This window comes from Eleutherodactylus coqui, chromosome 7 (genome assembly GCF_035609145.1).
Source record: "Eleutherodactylus coqui strain aEleCoq1 chromosome 7, aEleCoq1.hap1, whole genome shotgun sequence".
Classification (NCBI taxonomy): domain Eukaryota; kingdom Metazoa; phylum Chordata; class Amphibia; order Anura; family Eleutherodactylidae; genus Eleutherodactylus; species Eleutherodactylus coqui.
In genome coordinates this window covers 148,160,923-148,182,612 of record NC_089843.1, presented here as the reverse complement: position 1 = coordinate 148,182,612, position 21,690 = coordinate 148,160,923, and the positions used below count along the sequence as shown (strand labels likewise).

The 21,690-nt window shown below is 45.4% G+C and overlaps 1 protein-coding gene and 1 long non-coding RNA gene across 2 annotated transcripts in view; one reads left to right on the top strand and one right to left on the bottom strand.

Annotated features, from left to right (window-relative positions):
- LOC136573475 (uncharacterized) overlaps positions 1 to 21,690 on the top strand; it is a 104,266-nt gene that overhangs the window by 19,192 nt on the left and 63,384 nt on the right. The window lies entirely within an intron of this gene.
- MAD2L1 (mitotic arrest deficient 2 like 1) lies at positions 9,507 to 17,907 on the bottom strand. The gene is made up of 5 exons (XM_066573809.1): positions 17,754 to 17,907; positions 14,190 to 14,336; positions 12,966 to 13,086; positions 11,266 to 11,369; positions 9,507 to 10,928 (listed from the first exon to the last, which is right to left on the bottom strand). The coding sequence occupies exons 1-5, from the start codon at positions 17,821 to 17,823 to the stop codon at positions 10,759 to 10,761; spliced, it is 612 nt and encodes a 203-aa protein (XP_066429906.1). The 5' UTR covers positions 17,824 to 17,907; the 3' UTR covers positions 9,507 to 10,758.

The following is a 21,690-nucleotide window of genomic DNA, read 5'->3' as shown; positions in this document are numbered from 1 at the left end:
AATTTTGGTGAAAATCCTGGGTGCTGAGGAAATCCCGAAAGGCTCCCGAACGCTTTGCCTTAGTAGGTGTAAGTGTTGCCCTGAACCTCCTGTGGTAACGAATTTCCTTCTGAGGAGGGACACCAGTTCTATCTGGTATCCCTGCTGTAAGATCTTTGGGATCCATGTGCCTTCGCAAATCGCGGTCCATTGATCCGCAAAGCTCCCCAGCCTTGCCCGTACGGGATGGCGTCAGGGTCTCTGCTTTTTGGCTCCCCCTGGTGGGGGTTAAAGAAGATATTCCTTCCTCTGCCCCCCTTAGGGTAACTCCAACGTCCCGTCTTGCCCTTGCCTCGGTAGGTCTCGGGCTGTTGCACTGGGGCACGGAAGAAGGTCTTCCCTCTCTGTGGCTTTTCTTCCGGGAACCCCCTCTTTCTGTCGGCCGCCTTCTCCAGGATCTTGTCTAAGTCCAGTCTGAACAGAAACTGGCCGTAGAACGGGAGGGTGCATAGCTTATTTTTAGAGGCTAGGTCGCCTGACCACGACTTCAGCCATAACACCCATCTGGCTGAGTTAGATCGGGCTGTAGCTTTCGCCGAGAGCTTGACTGATTCGGCTGCTGCATCTGCTAGGAAATTTGTTGCCATCCGCAGGATAGGGAGCGAGTTTAGGATCTGTTCGCTTGGCGTTTTATTAGTTAAATGTAGCTCCAGCTGTTCTAGCCATGCTACCAGAGTCCGCGCCACGCAAGTGGCTGCGTTACCTGGCCTGAGTATGTTTGCCGCTACCTCGCACTATTTTTTTGAATAATTCTAGTGATGTTTTTGTGGACAGGGAAGGTATGCTTACGCCTCTCCCCTAGTCCCCCGAATATCTCATCCTGCAGGGTGCGTGGTTCCCTGGGCTCTTCCATTTTTAGGGTATCCCTGACCGACTTAATCAGTTCCGTTAAGTCGTCCTGATGAAATAGGTACTTTTTGTAGTCCTCCTCATCTGAGGACTCCTCGGCCGTCGGTTCCTCTTGCTCCGACCCGATTGAACTCTCGGAGTCGGAAGGCTCGTCGGGAACGTACGCCTTTTTCTGGCGTTTAGCTGGTGGCGCTATCTGTGACGTTAGGGCTGAACCTCTTCTTTCACCAGCTTCCTAACGTCCTCGCGATTCCTCTTTGACTAGCCTAGCTACACACGCCTTGCATAGAGGCCTCTGTTTTATCCCCCTGACAAAAGAGCATTTTTGCGGGTAAATATGCAAATTTCCATACACAATACACTGGATTTTTGCATTTGTATTTTTTGCCGCACTGGCTACTTACGGCCGCTGAGGCTGAGGCTTCAGCTGTCTCTGGGGCTGGAGCACTCATTACTATACCGGTGCTGCAGACACCCTGCGACCTGTAGTGCTGGTCCACCTTCTGGCTTCTCTCAGGTTCCTTATTTTGAATTTTTTGCGCTCCTGCACTAAGCCCCGCCCCCTCCATGTGTCTCCTGATGCGAGCGTGATGACGTCACCACGCTGGACACGTGACGCGACGCCCCACCCCCCGCCGTCAAAGGGCTTCCTGGAGCGCCGCGCTGTGACTATACGAGGAGGAGGAGGGGGGCTGAGGCTCCCGCTTTGTACCCCCCATGGGCCGCCGCGGGAGGAACCTGGCCCGGGGGTTACCACCCCATGTGGCGTCCCGGGAGTCATCTGGCTGGGAAGGGAAGACAGGCTGACCCACTGCCCTCCGATCCGCTCGTGAGTATGCTTTGGCTGGCTTCTCCACCAGCCCCTCTCAGAGATCCTGCCTCCTGGCAGGACAGGAAGACACTGAGGAAAGTGGGGAAGGGGGGGAGCTTTTAACCTCTCAGTATGTTCCTGTCCTATCAGGAGGAGGCAATCTCAATTGGTGCTGTCGTGGAGACAACTGGGGAAAAAAGATTTAAAAAATTAAAACCCCACATATTTGGTATTGTCACGTCCGTAACGATGCAGACAATAAGCTGCACATGCTTTTAAGTGTGCATGGAAAATAGCGTTAAAAAACTGAGGCAAAATGCTAATTGGTAAAGGTATGTTAAAAACTCATAAAACTCTTCTGGTGAGATTAGACAGGGCTGCACAATATTTTTACTGCAATTGTAAATGTCAAAAAGCTGGTAGCCTTTAAAAAAAAAAAAAAAACTGCAGTAGATCTAGAATCTGTTCACAAGGGGTTTTATTCTGAATATGTAATTCTAGTTGATTTAGCAGACATTAAGAGTTTAACCCCTTAACGACGGCCCCATCGGGAAACTACGTCCTCAGAAAGTGGGCCTTAATCCTAGAGGACGTAGTTTTATGCATCCTCTTTGGATTGATGCCCACTGGCCTGAGGACGTGACAGCTCCATGCTGTCGGTGCCCGCAGGTAGCCGACAGCATGGAGCTGTCATCCCAGGATGCAGGCAGTCCCCCCCGGCATTGCGATCGGCGCTATAAAATGAATAGCGCCGATCGCAAAAAAGTACAGAAAACAGTGTTAAAAAGTAGTAATTCAGCTGCTATGATGGATCGGATCCATCACGGCAGCTGAAAATACTCACACGGCTTGTCGGCGGTGTTCCCCGGAGATCTGGTCCTCCCGGACCCGCCGGCGGCCTTCTGCGCATGCGCGCCTGACGATGACGTCACGCGCAAAAGCCCGGGTGTCCCCGGCAAATTTAAAATCTCCTGGCTCCCGGCTCCTGAAGGTAGCCGGGAACCAGGAGGTGTTACCGGGGACCACTGTGAGCGGTCCCCGGGCCCGCGATCACCGCTATCCATTGCGATAGCGGTGATCGCGAAAAAGTTTAAAAAGTAAAACAAAAGTCAAGTTTCACCTCCCCTCATGGATCGGATCCATGAGGGGAGGTGAAGATACTCACCCCCGGTCCTCTGCGATGTCCCGGGACCCGAAATCCCCGTCTGCGCATGCGCGCCCGATGATTGACATCGGGCGCGTGCACAGAGGGGCTCGAGCCCCGGGAAATTCAAAATTGCTCTGCTCCTGGCTGCCATGTGTAGCCAAGAGCAGAGGGATGTTACCAGGGACATGATCACTGTCATCCAATGGATGACAGTGATCATGTAAAGTAAAAAAAAAAGTGCAAAAAGTAAAAAAATAAAAATAAAAAAGGGGTAAAAGGTAAAAAAAAAAAGTGCAAAAAGTAAAAAAAAAGTTTTAAAAAGTTAAAAAAAGCTTGCGTTTCATCTCCCCCCACGGATCATATCCGTGAGGGAGGATGAAATGACGTACCTAAGGCCTTCGGATTTATCCGTGGACCTCACCCCAGCTTCTGCGCACGCGCCCGTCACCAATATGGCAGGTGCATGCGCAAAAGCCGTGGTTTTTTAAAATCTCCCTGCTCCTGGCTACAAAACTTAGCCGAGAGCCTGGAGATTTCACGGAGGGCCGCGGTGAGCGGTTCCTGATCACGTGTTCGCCGTTATCCAAAGAATAATGGCGATCACGTAAAAGTTAAAAAAAGGTGAAGCTTCATCTCCCCTCACTGATGCGATCGGTGAGAGGAGATAAAAATTTTTACCGGAGGTCTCCATATTTACACCCCGACGCAATCTTCTTCCGTGAACTTTCCCGTATTCTGCGCATGCGACCGCTGGCAAAACACCGGACACATGCGCAGGAGTCGGGGAGCCCAGGAAACTTAATATCTCCTTGCTCTCGGCGACCAACGGTCACCGAGAGCCTGGAGCAGTGACGGGTGGCCTCGTTGAGCGGTCCCCAGTCACGTGAAAAAATGGTAGCGATCTACCTTTGGCCGGTCTCACATGACCGGATAGGAATTACGGATTCCGCATGCGTCTGATCTGCGGTAATACGCAGATCAATCGCATTGGATTACACAATTCCGCTCACATTAGCGGGTTGGAATTGCGTAATCCACTCGCAGAAAAGAGAACGCAGCAGGTTCTATTTTACCGCGGATATCCGCAACATAGAGCCCATTGTGCTCCATGGTCATGGATATACCCGCAGCCCATACGCAACTACGTTGTATACGGGCTGCGGGTACCCGCGTCATTGCTAAGCGACGATGCGGGAAATACAAACAACAAAAAAAAAAAGTGTACTGCGCATGACCGCCCGTGTAAGTACGCAGTTATGCGCAGTACATTACGCGGCCGTACGCAGGGTCACAGCCGGGCTCACAGCCGGGATCCGCTGCGGGCCTCCACAAGCGGATTCCCCATACGGCTGCCTGAGCCCAGCGTTATTCAGACCGCTACCTGTAATACGCAATTTACAAGAAGCCCCGGGAACGCCCGCCTTCATGCAGTTTCAGGAGCACCTTGTTGAGCGCCTTCTGTGTGAGATCGCCGCACCTCATCAAGCTTACGGAGACTCACAGAGCGCCACTTTTTACACCCCATCCCCGCCGCTGAGGTCAAAAAATGACTCCCAAAAAGCATGAGAGGAGGGGGGATACCCGGTTTTATTGCCCCATGTGCCCATCCCAACCAGCCTCCGTAATTACCCGTCTTTGGAAATACTACACAGTTCACATTATTACTTTTATCTAAGATTTGGGGAACGCCGAAAAGGGCGTGGGGGGGGGGGGGGGGATTTTAGGGAGTCAATTTTTATTCCGTACAAATGAGCAATGGGGCCTGGAATTTATTCAGTTATGCCCTGCAATCCAACGGGTGTTCCCTCCATTACAGGCCTTGCCATGTTTCCTGTAAGTAGATTAGGGCCACAATGGGTATGTTTTTGAACACGGGACAAACGGGGGTATCCATTTGGGGGTGAACGTCTTCATTCCTATGTAAACTGTGCAAAAAAAAAAGTTTTTAAATTGACAAAATTGCCAAAAAAATGAAAATTGTAATTTTTTTCTTCTGCTTTGCTGAAATTTATTCAAATACTGTGTGGTCAAAATATGCAGTACACCCCTAGATGAATTCGTTAAGGGGTCTAGTTTTGAAAATGGGGATATTTGTGGGGGTCTTTATAGTTTTGGACGCTCAATGACTCTATAAGTGGGCAAGGGGGCCTGGAATTTATTCCGTTGTACCCTAAAATCCAACGGGTGCTCCTTCCATTATAGGCCTAGCCATGCGTCCTTTAAGTAGATTAGGGCCACAAGGGGTATGGTTCTGAACACGGGACAAACAGGGGTATCCATTTTGGGGTGAAAGTCTTCATTCCTTTGTGTGCTGTACAAAAAAAACAGTTTTTAAATTGATACAACTGCCAAAAAAGTGAAAATTGTATTTTTTTTCCTACTGCTTTGCTTAGATTTATTCAAAAATTGTAGGGTAAAAATACACAGTACACCCCTAGATTAATTCGTTAAGGGTCTAGTTTTCAAAATGGGATCATTTGTGGGGGTTCTCTGTCGTTTTGGCCGCTCAAGGGCTCTACAAGTGTGCAATGGGGTCTAAATCACCTTCATGCTAAATTTCTGTTCTGAAAGCCACCGACTACTCCTTTCATTTTGCGCCCCGTTGTGCATCCAGACAAAAGATTAGGGCCACAATGGGTATGTCTCTGAACACAGGACAAACAGGGGTATCCACTTTGGGGTGCAAGTCTTCATTCATGTGTGTGCTGTACCAAAAAAGCAGTTTTTAAAACGACAGAATTGCCAAAAAAACGAAAATCACAATTTTTTCCTTTTGCTTTGCTTCAATTCATTCAAAAACTGTGGGCTCAAAATGGGCAGTACACCCCTAGATAAATTCATTAAGGGGTCTAGTTTTCAAAATGGGGTCATTTGTGGGGGTTCTCTTTGATTTTGGCCGCTCAAGAGCTCTACAAAAGTGCTATGGGCCTAAAACTCCTTCAAGGAAAATCTATGTTCTTAAAGCCACCGACTACTCCTTTCGTTTTGGGCCCCATTGTGCATCCAGACATAAGATTAGGGCCACAATGGGTATGTCTCTGAACACGGGAGAAACAGGGGTATCCATTTTGGGATGAAAGGCTTCATTCATGCGTGTGCTGTACAAAAAAAGCTGTTTTTAAAATGACAGAATTGACAAAAAAATGAAAATCACAATTTTTTCCTTTTGCTTGGCTTGAATTCATTCAAAAACTGTGGGGTCAAAATGGTCAGTACACCCCTAGATAAATTCGTTAAGAGGTCTAGTTTTCAAAATGGGGTCACTTGTGGGGGTTCTCTTTGGTTTTGGCCACTCAAGAGCTCTACAAAAGTGCTATGGGGCCTAAAACGCCTTCAAGCAAAATTTATGTTCTGAAAGACACCGACTACTCCTTTCATTTTGGCTCCCGTTATGCATCCAGACATAAGATTAGGGCCACAATGGGTATGTTTCTGAACACGGGAGAAACGGGGGTATCCATTTTGGTGTGTAAATCCTCATTTTCATGGGCTCTATAGGAAAAAAAATATGTCTTTAAAATGACATATTTGCAAAAATATGAAATTTTATTTTTTGTCCCCTAAATTGAACTAATTCCTGAAAAGAACTGGTGGGGTCAAAATACTCATGACACCCCTCAGTGAATACACTAAGGGGTGTAGTTTTTAAAATGGGGTCATTTGTGGGTGTATCTATTATTCTGACACTTATGAGCCTCTGCAAACTTGGCTTGGTGCAGGAAAACAAAGTGCTCCTCAAAATGCTGAAAAGTAATGTTAAATTTGTACGTCCTCTAAATGGTTAAAAAAAAAAAAAACACAAAAGTTTTTCAAGTGTGCATTCAGAATAAAGTAAACAGATGGAAATACATATCTTATCAAAAATTTGTACAGTATGTTTGGACATATGAGATATTACGGTTGAAAATGTGAAAAATGACAAGTTTTTCAAAATTTTTCCAATATTGGTACTTTTAATAAATATACACAAATTATATCGGTCTCTTTTTACAATCTAAATGAAGTACAACATGTGGCGAAAAAACAATGTCAGAATCACTGGGATATGTAAAGCCTTTACGGAGTTATGCCACGTTGAACGACGCATGTCAGATTTCCAAAATTTGGCTCCGTCACTAAGGCGCAAACAGGCTTCGTCACTAAGGGGTTAAGCCCCATTTTTGACTGACACTCCTGGTTTAAATAAGGCCGACGTTGCTTTCCCGGTCTTTAACACTCTTTTTAATCTATGGGATCTTTTAACTGTATAGCATCCCAAAAGGTAAGGAGGTACATTTAGTAACTGTCTACTAGGACATCTGCTCGGAATATGGCTTTCAAGTCCACACAGTTCTCTTAATAGTACCTGGAATGAAAGCATCCATTTCTGGCTTATTCCATTTTAATAAGCTTATGAACATTTTCGTGACTGCGATAGGGTTTTTATATTATTCCCTCAGACCACCAAAGGTTCTAGGCTTTGTCTCATCCATAATAGATGGCTCTAATTGCCTTAATTCATGAATGTAAGCTGAAGGATCAACAAGATTGTCACCATCCTCAACTTCAGAGAAAACTGCACTTTTTTCAGAACCAGAGTAAATCACCAAAACTACTTTGTTCTCTTACTGGTAACATAAGTAGTAGATGGTTTGGCGATTGCAAAGCAGAGCGAACTTCATCTCTAATCCATATTTTAATATTCATAAAATATCCAGAAACCAGAGATATATATATTTTTTTCTACATACATGAAGCACATCTTGTCACTCTGATTTTAGGAGAACCAGACAAGTCCATATCACCCTACCGTGCTGCCCCAAAATTAAGACACTTGTCTTATATTAATTGTTGCCCCAAAAGAGGCATAGTGTCTTATTTTCAGGAATGGGGCGTTATATTCACCGCGTCCATGGCGTCTCATGCTGCTGGTCTCCGGCGGTGATACGAAAGTGTGAAGTGTCCTCCGCGCTGAGATAGCCTCTTCTTTCTGGTGACGAGGCTTTGAATACCCCGCCTTCAGCAAAGCAAGCACTGTGATTGGATCGAGCGCCAGCAAAAAAAAGTAACAGCTCTGCGAGCATACACTAACTCCAGGGCCACCATCGACACCCCACAATTGGATCATTTGAGGGAAGGAGCCCTCTGAAGGTAACATGCCACAATAAGCACTGACTGCACATCTAGGCTGCCAAACAGCTGTGATTGGTGCCTGCTCCGATCATGGCCATTTGCAGCAGGTATCACCTGTCAAACAGCTAACACCCACTGTGTATGGATAGGGCTCAGATTCTTGCTTCATACCTACCCCGCACCTGTGACATACGTGTACGGCAGAGGTAGAAGAAAGGGTTGACATCAAATTTTTTTTAGGTAACCTGATCCCAATGTAATTTTGCTATACATTTATCCAAATGTTAGAGGGTGAAGTCCAGCTCTCCTGAATTGTCCATTTCAGAAAATCCTTTGTGTGTGAATGGGGCCTTATTCCTATAAGGAACTTGCATAGGAATTGCCAACTGTTATTCCCCTAGTCAAAGGTATGTGCTTCTAAAGTCTGTCAGCACCGATTGGGCATGCTTACTATATATGTACTGTCCACGGGTCAATTTATTCATACATCTTTTAGCAGCAGAAGAGCATAACTTCGATCTTTAGGAAAAAATTCTCCAGAATTGTTACTTTATAGGGAATACAAGTATTTACTAAACTAGACAAGTCAGCAGAGATAATATGTCTGTCCTCTAAAGGGAATATAAAAATTTTCAATCCAATTTTGGGTGGTCATCTCACTTAACCCCTCCCCCCCTCTGTGCCCCCCCCCCCCAAAAAAAAAATACACCATTATATGGTACTACGAAGGCAGTCATTTTTCCTGTGCCGTGATCAGCAGTTGGAGATTTCCTTTACCGCTGGCACCTACACATAAGGTCTATGGGGAATGCTGCAGGCAGTCTGAGCCCTCTGCAGAAGATGTGAGCTTTGGTCCAGGGTCTAATCCTGTGTTCTCTGTAGTTGTATCCGTTGGGATGAAATAACTGCTGAGAAGTGACCTCTACAAAACAGGCAGCGTCTATTAACCCCTTAAGGATGCAGCTATTAGCCACCATCTTCTAACAGTCATACCTTTATTTTTCCGTTGTGAGGGCTTGTTTTTAGCAGATCATCCTGTAGTTTCTATTGCTACCATTTTTTTGTTCCTATAGGGAACTTGAACTTGCAATCATTTTATTGCTTTTGCAGTATAATGAATACCATAATAATACTGCAATCTGATAGGCAGTCTATCAAGCCATGCCACGGCTTCATAGGCAATCTGCAATGGCAGCCTTCAGAAGTTAGTTTCTAACTCGTTCTTAGAAAAAACTTTGTAAAATGATGCCATCAATGCTGCGGGCAAGGGCAGCCTCTGGTTGTGTGCCGCAAAAATATTCGTCGCAAGGCATCCAAGCGTGCAACATTTTTGTTTGCAGGCTGCGTTTTAAAGAGGGAAAAAAAAAAAACAAAACAAACAAACAAAAGAAAACAAAAACTGCTAAAATAAGCCACAACAAGTTACAGACAAACTACACAGTTTTTGGGGTTTGTGACTTGCACAACATTGTGTCACGGAGCTGCTGTGAAGCTCTTACCTTAACCCACCAGAGCCTGCAGGTAAGGAAAAAAGTTTCATCACATGACTAATGGTGAAAAATTAACTCTTTATTTTCATAGAAACAATTTAGAAACAGATTTACAGGATGATTGAGACGGTGGAGACAATGCTTGTAATTGTATATAAATAAAATATTCACAAGTTTAGGGACAATCCAGAATCAGGGGCAGTGTTAAAAAAACAACTAAGTTACAGTCTGTATTACAGTCTAAAGCTTCATAAAACTACTACAAAACGATACAAAAAAGTTTAAAAGTCGCCCATTGGAAAACCTGCAAGATATGCAGAGGCATGTAGGTCTGCAGTGAGAAGAGAACAGCAAAGTATTGGACGCAAAACCTGTAACAAATTGCAAGGAGTGAACCAGACTTTAGATAGGTGGCAGAGAGATTAGGGCTGTAAAAGGTGGGTGAAGCAGACACAAACTGCTATACAGTAGAAACCATACTGTGGCAGCAGGTAGAAGGGGGCACATAGTATTCAACACCCTTTGATAACTGAATTGGTCTAGTTTCTTCCAAGAAGAAATAAGATGCTGCAAACTCAGTGTAGGCAAAAAAAAAAAAAAAAACAAAAACAAAAGTATGCAGCAACTTTTTGAAGGCCACATTTCACAAAGGGCATATTGCTTACGGAATTAGTAGAGTACAGTAGGCCCTCATTTATCGGTCATTAGTTTGAACGTACTGCTTCCGATGCCATACTGCCACATCTGTCTATTAAAAAGCAGCATTATAAGTACAGGGAAGTATAAAACTATTACAGCTTTAAAAAAAAAAAAAAAGCTGTTGTATGCAGCGATTGCCGGTGTTACGTGCCCGTTAGGACCGCGGAAAGGTTTTGCATTCTTGAAGAATTTGCAGCACAAAGACCAATCTGTCAGCGCGTCGACCTCGTCACCAAGTTATACATAACCGATATAACTCCATCCACAGGAGCAGCACTTACATAACACAGGCAGCATATAATATGATCACAGTATACCCTAAAAAGGCACAGGAACGGCGCACGGCATTAGGCACATCACAAAGTCATGATCCATTCTGTAGAATATTTATAAAGAGGTGGAAGAGCTCGTTACTAGTTTAGCCTGAAGTGTTAAACCAAGGTAACAGCTCCCTCCAGTCTCGGCTAATGCAGTTCGTCCTCTACAAAGCTTCAGAAGGCACATGTAAAGGGGTGGCCACAAAGACATCGCCTTTTATAAAAACTACATTCTAAAATGGATTATGTGCAAGAGAATAGATAAGCTCTGAGGAACGATGAAAGAGTTCACTACTAACAGTCTATTTTTTTGTATGCCACCATGCTGTTGACTTTATGGATTGTCGTAGTGAAGGAGCGAAGCCGAACTTCTTCGGAGTTGGAAACAAACTGCGGTCCGGACTCTTCCCACTTCTCTGGCACTTCGGAATCTTTATCCGTGTAAATCAGCAAGTCAAAGGCACCTGCATGAAAAGCCAACAATGTTCAGAAAGTATTAGGAAACAATTGCAGAAATTTATAGCGGGCTCAATGTGCCGGCAGTGATGCAGCCCAGGGGGTCACATTACTGACGCATCTGAACCCAGTAACAATGGAGTATTAATACACAGCGTATCGCTATTTAGAGAGAACCAACAGATGTCTTATGGCCGACGGTGGCATTTGGTCAAACGTTATATAGAAAATAGAATACCATGACCACAAATGTATCTGATTGGTGAAACATTCCAAGTGTTATTAGCCTGGAGTCCCAATGATACTGGACCCCAGAGGTGAAGCCCTCCATCATATACTACTTACATGAAGTCTCCAGCAGTGGAAGAAAGGTTACGGTGGCTGTGATTTGTCGGATGACGGACCGGATTTCTTCTTGAATGACTTTTGGAGACTTGTCTCTGACAACGCTGAAACAAATTAAACATATATAAGGGAGGATGACAACAGGTAAAGACCAATGTGTACTTTAGCCCCTTATTGACCCACCTATTTTGGGCCATAGAGGACACCCAACATTTTCAGATGACCTTTCAGAATAAGCTGCAGTGTGTACACATGAGGAATAACACCTTTGCATAATTGGTATCCCGCATCTTTTCCCTCTGCAGGCTCCACCGCTAATTCTTAACTGCTACAGCCACAGCTATGCAAGTCTTTGCTTCTGTCTCGCTCTTCCACAGAATTCTATGGGCAGTATGAGTCACCACCCGCCATCTATTATCCATGTTATATCTTGTTACTGGGAAATGGTCTTGACATAACCACAATGGCCAAAAAAAATAAAAAATTTAGAAGGGAGACCCCTAGTGGCCAGCACTGTTTTCAGCACAACAACGTCATTGTAGGTAAATAGTGAATTGCAATTTTGCTAGTTATCACACTGGCTATCATAGTGTTAAAAAAAATGCTAGACAGAATCCCAAAAGTGAAATACATATGTAGGTGCATGTTACTGTGGCTGCAATGCAAAACAGTAAACCTAGTAACATGGAGTAAAGGCATGCAACAAGTGCCAATAAATATGCCAATATTGACTATTAATTTAGAACACTCAGCGTTCTCTTTAGAAATATTAGCCAACATTAACACATGCTGTCACAAAGTGCAGTGACCATTTAATAAATTCGCTCTTTTCCAACCCCTTTTTCTTATAGCATTCCAAAAGCCATTTAAAAAAAAAATTTTCGCCCAAAAATAGCCACCTTTGTTGCATGGCGTTCATTTAATAGTATAAACAGCACAATAAATGTATTAACCCTTTGCAATCTAATTTTGGATTCAGGGTTTCCTAGGGGGGTTTCTCTTTCTGCCATTAGACAATGGTGCCATCTGCTGGCTAGAGCCAGTACTGAGGTATGGGACATGCTGGAGAGGCCCCCCCCCCCCCCCCCCGAGAACAGAGCAGCCAATAATATACAGTAAGAATACCCTGCTGGACGTCTTCTGACATGAGCTGTACAGCCTTCAATCGGAATGTCTTCAGACGACAGACAGTGGATTGAAAAGGGTTAGGAGTCCACATGTTTACAGAGCAAATGAATCATTTCCACAAGCCACTGTAGTATCATACAGTTCTAGCCCCACCATCACCTAGAAGTTTGGGCTGTTACAAACAGCTCGGATTAGAGGAGTCCGATCCCCGCTTTCACACTCTTCGATGGTAAAATTGCTACTAATCATAGCATCTAAGTCATATGATAGAGGGAGCGGGCTTTGTGCCAACCCACTGGCTTGAACACAAGGTGCAGATGGATTGCCATGGCTGCAGGGTGGGGCTTACAAAGTACAGCTACGCATCAGCCACAGAGGAGGGTGAAAAGAAAAAAAAAAAAAAAAAAAAGCTTGCACAAGCTTGGAAGGAAAACACATCCCCACAACTTTGTATGCGTCACCTACTGGCGGTGCACCTTACTGCAAATCAACAGAACCGTTTTTTCTACCCTGTGAGCATCCATGCAATAACTTTCTGCGCCCAGGAATCAGATCACAAGTAAGTTAGTCACCTGTTGTCCTTCACCGTTTTATCACATTCTATGTCAAACTGCCAACGCTCAAGAATCTCATTGTCGTCGATGCTCGAGATCACCACCACTAGCTTCTGGACCTGACATTTGTACAGCCAATCTGAAGGAGAAAGAAAACGCACTAGGTTACAACAGAGCAGACATGGCAGCTATGGCCTCTATGTAGTAACAAGCAGGCTAGGATTCTACACTCATCAGAAAGGACAAAAAGGATACATCCCCCAGGAGGATCAAATGATTGTAACATTGTTATAGGCAAGGGATTACAATATCAGAGCAAAAGGATAAATTCCAATAATCTGCCTCTCAACGTTTGGGGCTCGTCATTCTAGGGATAGCTGCATGTCCCAGAGATCAGAATACCCCTGTTAGGCCATGTTCATGTCAGAATGGAGGTTCCTAATGCAAAGGCCTCATGTCCACTGGTTAAATGTGATTTTAAATCCGCAGCGTTTTTGCCGCAGTGTAATCTGCGCCCCCCATAGGGATGCATGGGACACCCGCAGGTACTTAAATACCTGCAGATGTCATTTTCCCTTCAGGCGCGGATTGCGTCTGCGGGAAAACACCCGTGGCATGCAGCATTTTTAGTGCGGGTTTCCCGCGGGGACGGCTCCCGCAGGCTTCTATTGAAGCCTATGGAAGCCGTCTGGATCCACGGAACACCTGTACCTGAATTTCTGCTCTCCGGCACGGGAGTTCAAGAAAAGAAATGGAATGCCCGGCACATGCGCACGGCACGCTGCCAGCGTGCCGCGCACATCCGCCGGGCAGAAGAAAGAAGATCCGGCCGCGACGGAGGGAAGATCCGCAGCGTCCGGACAGGCAAGTTTAATCTTTTTAGCCTTATGTCCACGGGAAAGGAGGGACCCGCTGCGGGATTCTACATGGAGAATCCGCGGTGGGCCTGATTTTCCCCGTGGACATGAGGCCTTAAGGTTCTGTTGCGGATGCGGCACAAGATGCCAGAAGTAAAAGTCCTGCATGAAAGACCTTCTCGTCCAGTGAAATGCTGCCCAGCCGAATGGAGACCAAACGGACAGTTCTAGTCAATGGGGTAGCTTGGCACCATTCGGTTCCAGCCATAAGACAGATCCGTTCGGCCAGGGGATTCTCCATTCCAGCTACATTAATGTAGAATTCTTCTACAGCACAACACAAATATGACAGCTCCAGCGATCAGTCGCAGACATGACACCGTACCTTTCAGCTGCTCCACCACTGTATTCAGGTAGTCGGAAAGAGTTGGGTCGGTAGAGACCAGCAGGGTGAGGCCGTACTTCTGCGCACGCGTAAAGGTCTCCGACGGATAAATCCCACGCTGATATAAAATACTATTGATGCCGAAATCTGCAGACAAAGCCATCGTTACAATAATCATAAAGCAGTGTTAGACGTGACAGATCACATACCACCAGGCAAGCAGCAGGGGCGCTCTCCTCTCAGAGGTTACAACTTATATATGTATCAGCCTTCACGCATTAGCAACATTTGCTGTACATTCACAGTGCTGACATGTAATTACTACAAAGCACTACAAATCTATGGCACAGGGATGATGTGCCCACAAGAGCCGCGCCCACACTGTGTGTAGCAGGGGGCAGCTATGTGGCCACATCAAAGACCAACCCTGACCCTGTCCATTTACTCCATAATCACAGACTACCATAGCAGCCCACTGATTTACACGGACAGGCAATACTACTCTGCAATAAAGTAGTAATGCAGTGCATTACATCACTGATCAAATGATCACAAAGTTGAGTCCTCTGGTGGATCACAGGATGTTGGGGAGGGGAATAACAGACTCCTACCCCTTACAAGATGCTAAATGGATTAATGGGGTTGTTCAAAAAGTTTTTTACATTAGTTTCCTTCCTTTAATTTTTAAGCCTGTTCCTTGTGCTAGAACCTCTCTCCTCCCGCTCGGCAGCTTCATCCTCCATGGCAGGTCTGCGTTTACAGGATGTAATAGACTACGGCAGCCAAATCACACATAATTGTGTTTGGCTCATCCCTCTTGCAAAAAAAGGACATTAAAGGAATATTTCTCAGACTTATGGCATATCCAGGAGTCACAACCGGACTGACCTGTACCGCCTGAGCCAGCTGGGATTATGGAGCGCTGCAGTTGAAATGGAGCTGATGGATATCCACCCAAGGAAAAATCTAGTACAGGTTCGAAACACGTTGGTGTGTGTGGATATTAATTAAGGCTACTAATGAAGCAAGATATTCCCGGTTGATTCTATTGGTTCCCTGCCAGAGAGCTCCGTTCTAACGGCAGAGTGGCGTCCGGCATCTGCGGATCGGGAAGCGGGCCAAAGATCGTTTCATGCACAAATAGTGTTGTGTGCTCATAACCTAATGAGTTATATATCTTGTTCCGAGAGTCTTCTATCCTTTTTCTATATGGGGATTACAGAACTGACTCCCATAGAGGTGACTGGAGCCGCACTGCCACCCTGGCCGTTACTATAGTACCAGTCACACTGGCATTCCCAGCTCTGCCATGAATTGCTGAGATGAGAACACTCTGTAATACCCGTGTACCCAATAACTCTACTGATGCGAACTGTAAGGGCATGTTCTGAATTTTGACTATGGTGGGTGTTTACCCCCTCTTTCCTCCCCCCATGCCTTTCTGCTGTGGATCTGCATGCGGATTTACCTGTCAATGTGCAAAATTCCAATGCGTTTCCACGTCAGAATTCCACACACAGATTGTCCCCGTTAACTGGGGTAAATCCGCGACAAAAAGAAATACCCTTTAATGTGCCTTCAACCCTTTCCAATCCAATTTCGGATTGACTTACCTAGAGGAGGGCGCTCCTTCTCTATACAACTTTGCCATCTGCTGGCTAAAGCCAGTACTGCAGTTATGTGACACTCCGTAATATACAGTAAGAATACCTTGGGGGACGTCTTCTAACATTCTGAGTGAAGCCTGTACAGCTCCGATGTTAGAAGACATCTGACAGTGGGTTGGAAAGGGTTAAGATGTGGACTTCATGCAGAGAAGTTCTGCTGTGTGATCAAACCCTAACCCCACCCTTGGAAATACAAGTCCTCAGGAAGCTCCAGCAAAGGTTTATAAGGACGTCACAGCCGCACAGGAAGACCAGATTTTTTAATAAGCTTTAGTAGTTTATGATTTTGTGGACCTACTAAAGAGAATGAATTATATCATCAATTAGTGAAATCATACAGAAGAGTACTTATCCTGTATAAGACGCGGAAGGAACAGGATACATGTGCAGCTCATGGCGGGAAGGCAGATTCCAGATAGCCGGTGCCACACAAGTATCCTGCCCACACTATTAGGCATCTATGTGGAGAATGAAATAGATCTATTCTCCTGTTGGTTGTGGCATATCTGTCCCTGTAAGCCACGCACACCGCTGTGTAGCCCACATGACATGGAACTCACTGCACATACACAGCATTGTATACTTGCTGCGTGCCACCAACACTATGCCCTCTTGGCGTGTATATTTTGCACCAAATGAGAACATGCTATGACTTTTCTTGCACATTTTTTATGCGGGTGGCAACATGGCCACTTATGGGAGATACATTGTTTACCCGATAAGCCCTACCCCAAAAATAAGCCCTAACTACAATACATGAAAAAACAGACACAAATCTCACCTAGCAGGCGCCATTCAGGTCCCTCCCGCAGGCTTCCATGCAGTCCTCAATGCCGACGGAGCATCTCTTGCTGGTGACAGGGCTTGAGTACCCCGCTTCCTTCAAGTGATTGCTCTGATTGGTTAATCGAGCGCCTGTTCCGATTGGTGCAGGAGCACCGCCTCAGCCAATCACAGCCATTCAATGTTGTCATTCAATGAATAGCTGTGATTGGTTTGAGCGCTGGCTGAGGCGGTGCTCCTGAACCAATCAGAGCAATCACTTACTGGAGGCGGGGTATTTAAGCTCCATTACCAGCAAGAGATGCTCCATCAGCATTGAGGACTACATGGAAGCCTGCAGGAGCGCCGCAGCCCAGCAGGAGGGACCCAAACTGTGACTGCTGGGTGAGTGTAAGACACCACCCAAAAATTAAGACACTGTGCCTCTTTTGGGGCAAGAGTTATTATAAGACAGGGCCTTATTTTGGGTGAAACACGGTAGGTACAGCGTATTACACGCACAAAACCCACACTTGTAATATGCCGTGACCGTACGCTCATGTGAAGCAGTCCTTATATGGGGTGTGGTTTGTTATCAAAACACTGCCCTCATGTGGATGCATTATGTAATTACATGCTGTGCCTCACACTCATCACCATAGCATCTACAGGGTCGGCCACAGTGAAGTAGTCCACCACCACACTTATTAAAGCTAAACAAAAGTCTACCTGTTGCCCATAGCAACCAATCACAGTTCAGCTCTCATTTCTTATACTGCTGGGGTAAAATAAGAGCTGTGTTGTCATTGGTTGCTATGGGCAACAGACAGCTTTCAGAACAGTGTGGCAGCAGGGTACGTATCAGTGGGCACCATGTACAACAGACTTCACATCATTTCCGTTCCACCAGTGCCATTCTTCAACCCTTCTTCATAGTCTCACTAGTTGGTAATATAGTTCATCCCTGTTAGCAGCCCCATGACTGCAATCACCATGACAACCTGCTTTACATACAAACCCCAACAACCCCGTGGGCGGAATATCTGCTTCCAGCCCGAGAGTTGTGAGGACGGCTGGAAGGTGTCCAGCAGGTATGTAGTGCGCCCCCGCCCGGCCTACATCACCTCCTACTCACAAAAGAACTCGGCCACGAGCTCGGCGCTGCCCTTCAGTGTGATGCCCTCCCTGGTGAACTGAGCCGCCATCTCCGAGCCTCCGTGCAGCGTCCTGGGCAAGATTCAAGAAAGCGCGCCTTCCGCTTCTACCTGAGACGTAATCACGCCAACGTGCGACAAACGTGCCCTTCTATTGGCTCACTGCACGCACTCGGAATGACGTCATACGTAACACTTTTTTTTTCCCGCGGACATGTTTAGTGAGGGCAAATTTATAATCCTGCGTTTTGGGTTGTGTTCCTGCTTTCTGCACGCTAACTTCCGGTGGGCCGTGGCGGCTCGTCTGTACGTGTACACTTTCTTCTCCGCTGAGTGTAAATGAAGAGTGCAGCGTCACCTAGGGGCCACTCTCCACATTACACACGTTAAAGGGAAAGCGTCATCAGAAAGCGATGCAGTTTCTTAACATGAAGTCATTTTTTCATAGTTTTTCTGCACGTTTTTAAAGCGTTTTAGTTGTATTTTGTCATGTTTAGTTGCGTCAGGGCGAGTTAATTCTTGTAGAAGTTCTGCATGTGGAATGTGCGCCAAATTCCGCACTAATGTACTATACAATGTAGGGGTAAAAGGCCAAGGAAAATACGGTTGGGGTTTGAAGTCCTCCATGCAATGTGGGAGTTCTGCAGTGGAAATCTACACTATAACCCCACCGCAGATTTTGGTGTGGATTTGGAGCTACAAGCGTTAAATTTACGTGTACAAGACGTGGAGCATAGGAACCATTGATTTTGATGGGTTCGTTCAAATTTCTGTATTTTGGGCACGCATTTCAGTCCTGAACCCTGCCCCCCCCCCCAAAAAAAAACAGTATGCGGTTCTTTCCTGCGTATTTGCTCACCAAAGATTCCCATAGAAGTCAATGGGGGGGGGTGCAGAAATATGCGCGCAATACGCAAGGAGATGCGTGAAACACTGCGTGGAAAAATAACACATCTGAAACTCATTAGCCATTTGAATCGGTGCGTCTTTTTTGCTGCACAGAAATAAACATACCCCGTAATAGTATGGTAAAATACACTGCGCACAAGAAACCATCATTCGTTTCACAGCAGCAGTGAGGCACATGTGTGCGTTCGTGTAAAGCAGCCGCAACTCCACGCTGTGCAATCATGCCCCTAAAGCTGGGTTCCTACAGGACGGAAATCTCGAGGCTTGGCCGCACTGAAAAGCGCGAGATTTCCGCGGCAGAGCTGCAGCTTCAAAACCCATGGCTTTTTGAGCAGTTCAGCTGCTGGCATTTCGCTGTGGCTTTCTTTCCCCATAAAGAGGAGAGAGGCCGCAACGGAAAAAAAAAAGAATTGACATGCTGTGGCTGTCAATTCCGCGCCTCATCGCTGGTTCTGCCCAGCTTTGCCGCAATGGATTTGCCGCCCCGTATGGATGAGACTTTTGCAAAATCTCGTCCACATGGCTAGCTAATCCCGGGATTAGGAGCCGCGGGCAGATTTGCCGCACAGAATTTCCATGGCACATCCTTCCCCTGTGAACCCAGCCTAATGGTATATTCACACGGTTGCGGTATGACTTTCATTTTGTAACAAATGCAAAGCAAATCCGTGCCTGCTGTCTGATCCATTGATTTGAATGGGAATCAACGCCGTCGTCTATATAGCGTGATGTGTCACTTCTGCACACGGATCCATGCAGAAATACATCGAAAAAACCACATGCAGGCTTTGCTCATGGACAGGGCTCAATCCACATAGGAATCTGCAGCAAAAAAAACTACATGTAATTCAAATCTGACCAAGGACAACATCTGCATAGAGTTTGTATCTTCTCTTTATGTCCCCCACCCAGCCCCCCTCAGAAAGCCGAAACTAGGTGGCTCAGTGGTTAGCACTGCCACATTGTGGTGCTGGAGCCCTGTGTTAAAATCTGACCAAGGACAACATCTGCATAGAGTTTGTATGTTCTCTTTATGTCCCCCACCCAGCCCCTCTCAGAAAGCCGAAACAAGGTGGCTCAGTGGTTAGCACTGCCACATTGTGGTGCTGGAGCCCTGTGTTAAAATCTGACCAAGGACAACATCTGTATTGAGTTTGTATATTCTTCTTGTCTTGATTAAGTATGGTGGTCAGCACTGTTGCCTGTTGCCTCGGAGTCCGAGGTTAAAATCTGACAAAGTATGCATGTTCTCCTAGTGTTTCAGTTTCGTATTCTTCTCCTCCTTCAGTGAAGATAGGAGAAGCACAGGGGCTCAGTGGTTAGCAGTGTTGGAGTCATTTGTTCAAATCTAACCAAGGACAACATCTGCTTGGAGTTTTACAAAGACCGTGCAGATGTTGTCCTTGGTCAGATTTGAACCTAGGATCCAAGCACAACAGCGCTAACCACTGGGCCCTTTCCATTGAAGAACTACCCTTATGCTCTTAGACAGTGTTCAATACTAGTTTTAAGGGTTTTTATGAACTTCCAGTTTGGCTGAAACGAACCGCATGAGGATTAGGTTTTCTCCAAACTTTTAGTAAAGTTGAACCCAAATTTATGCTCTACAGATTCAGTTTGCTCATCTCTAGTCACTAACAGAAAAAAGTCTAAAGTTCCGGACAACTCCTTTAATACTAGAACATTAGGCAAATGTTCATTTCTGCATTGTAGCTTCCTTTATATAGGGTTCTACTCAGGTGTCCGTCAATCTGATTGATAAAATAGAGGATGGACTCAGCCAGGTATAATGTGTAGTGAGCACAACCAAACACAGACCAGCGACATGGGTAAAGCATCGGGGAGCAGTAATAGGGTAACCATGGTGGCTCTGCCTCTTCCCTCCAACTTTGGAAATCACAGTCACAGTCAGTAAGTCACATACAAGAGAGGTCAAAAATAATAATAATAAAAAAACAGTTGACATTAAAGTAAATATTAGTCTATCGTGATGCCAGCCTGTATACGGGCAGGGACCTGTGCCAGGCAAAAGCAATAAATATCAAAATAGGAGAACTAAATAATAAAAATGGTAGTAGTAGCCCTTACATTCCTGCAGAACTGTGTGGTACCTCATTGTACTTGTTGTAGACGGTGGGAAGTAATCCAGCAGACAGTCTTTCAATAAAAACAATTTTTAATTCCTTATTGCAGGGGAGAGAGGGAATAGTGCAAGTTTCCAGCAGACAACCACAGTTCAGATTCACTAGCATTAACGGTTGCATCACATTGATTTGTGGTAATAAATAGAAAAGGAAATCACATTTGCATACATGGCATTGAAACATTTTTCTCAGGGAGGCTGTGGCTGTAACACATTGCAGTAAAACACTTCTAGCTATCATCCCTGGCTTTGACTAATTTGGCATAGACACATTACTGACTTGATTCTTCTCTCCTCTTTTGTCTGCTTCTCTCCTCTTCTACTAACTCTCTCTCTCTTCATAATTCCTTTGGCCTCATACTCACACTTTTGTATCGTTTTTCCCACCACACTGGCATGGAGAAAAAACTGACACACAGACAGAAGCTGTGTTTCAAAGAATTCTAAAGTCAGACTTTTATGGAGAAAGAAAGGGAGTGGCTTTATGCCAAAGCTGTATGCAAGTTGTTTTGAGAAATATTGAAGTGACAAATGATAAGAGGCATCGCTGCATAACACTCACATAGTCTCAACATATAGCAAGTGTAGTCATGAGAAACAGACATTTGATTGAAAAACAGACAAACAATACATTTTCTCACTAAACTTAAGACATAACAATTAGATATGTTTCATGATTATCGCTGCACTAGTGATGCTGGCTGCACGCCTAGAAAATTCATATCTCAATTAGTAAAATTATTAGGCTAGAGGGCATGAGATGCTGAAAGGAGACACTAGCTAGTTTGCAAAGAGAATTAAACTGAATCTTATAAGATGGCTGACTGGAGAAAAGATAGACAGTTAAAACCAGAATCTTAACACTG

Excerpts from the sequence above, each read along its gene's own strand:
- MAD2L1 (XM_066573809.1), bottom strand. The coding sequence starts at position 17,823 with ATGGCGGCTCAGTTCACCAGGGAGGGCATCACACTGAAGGGCAGCGCC. Across the intron at positions 14,337-17,753 it reads GCTCGTGGCCGAGTTCTTTT|ATTTCGGCATCAATAGTATT; the intron begins GTGAGTAGGAGG and ends CTTTGTCTGCAG. Across the intron at positions 11,370-12,965 it reads AAAACGGTGAAGGACAACAG|CGTTGTCAGAGACAAGTCTC; the intron begins GTGACTAACTTA and ends AATTTGTTTCAG.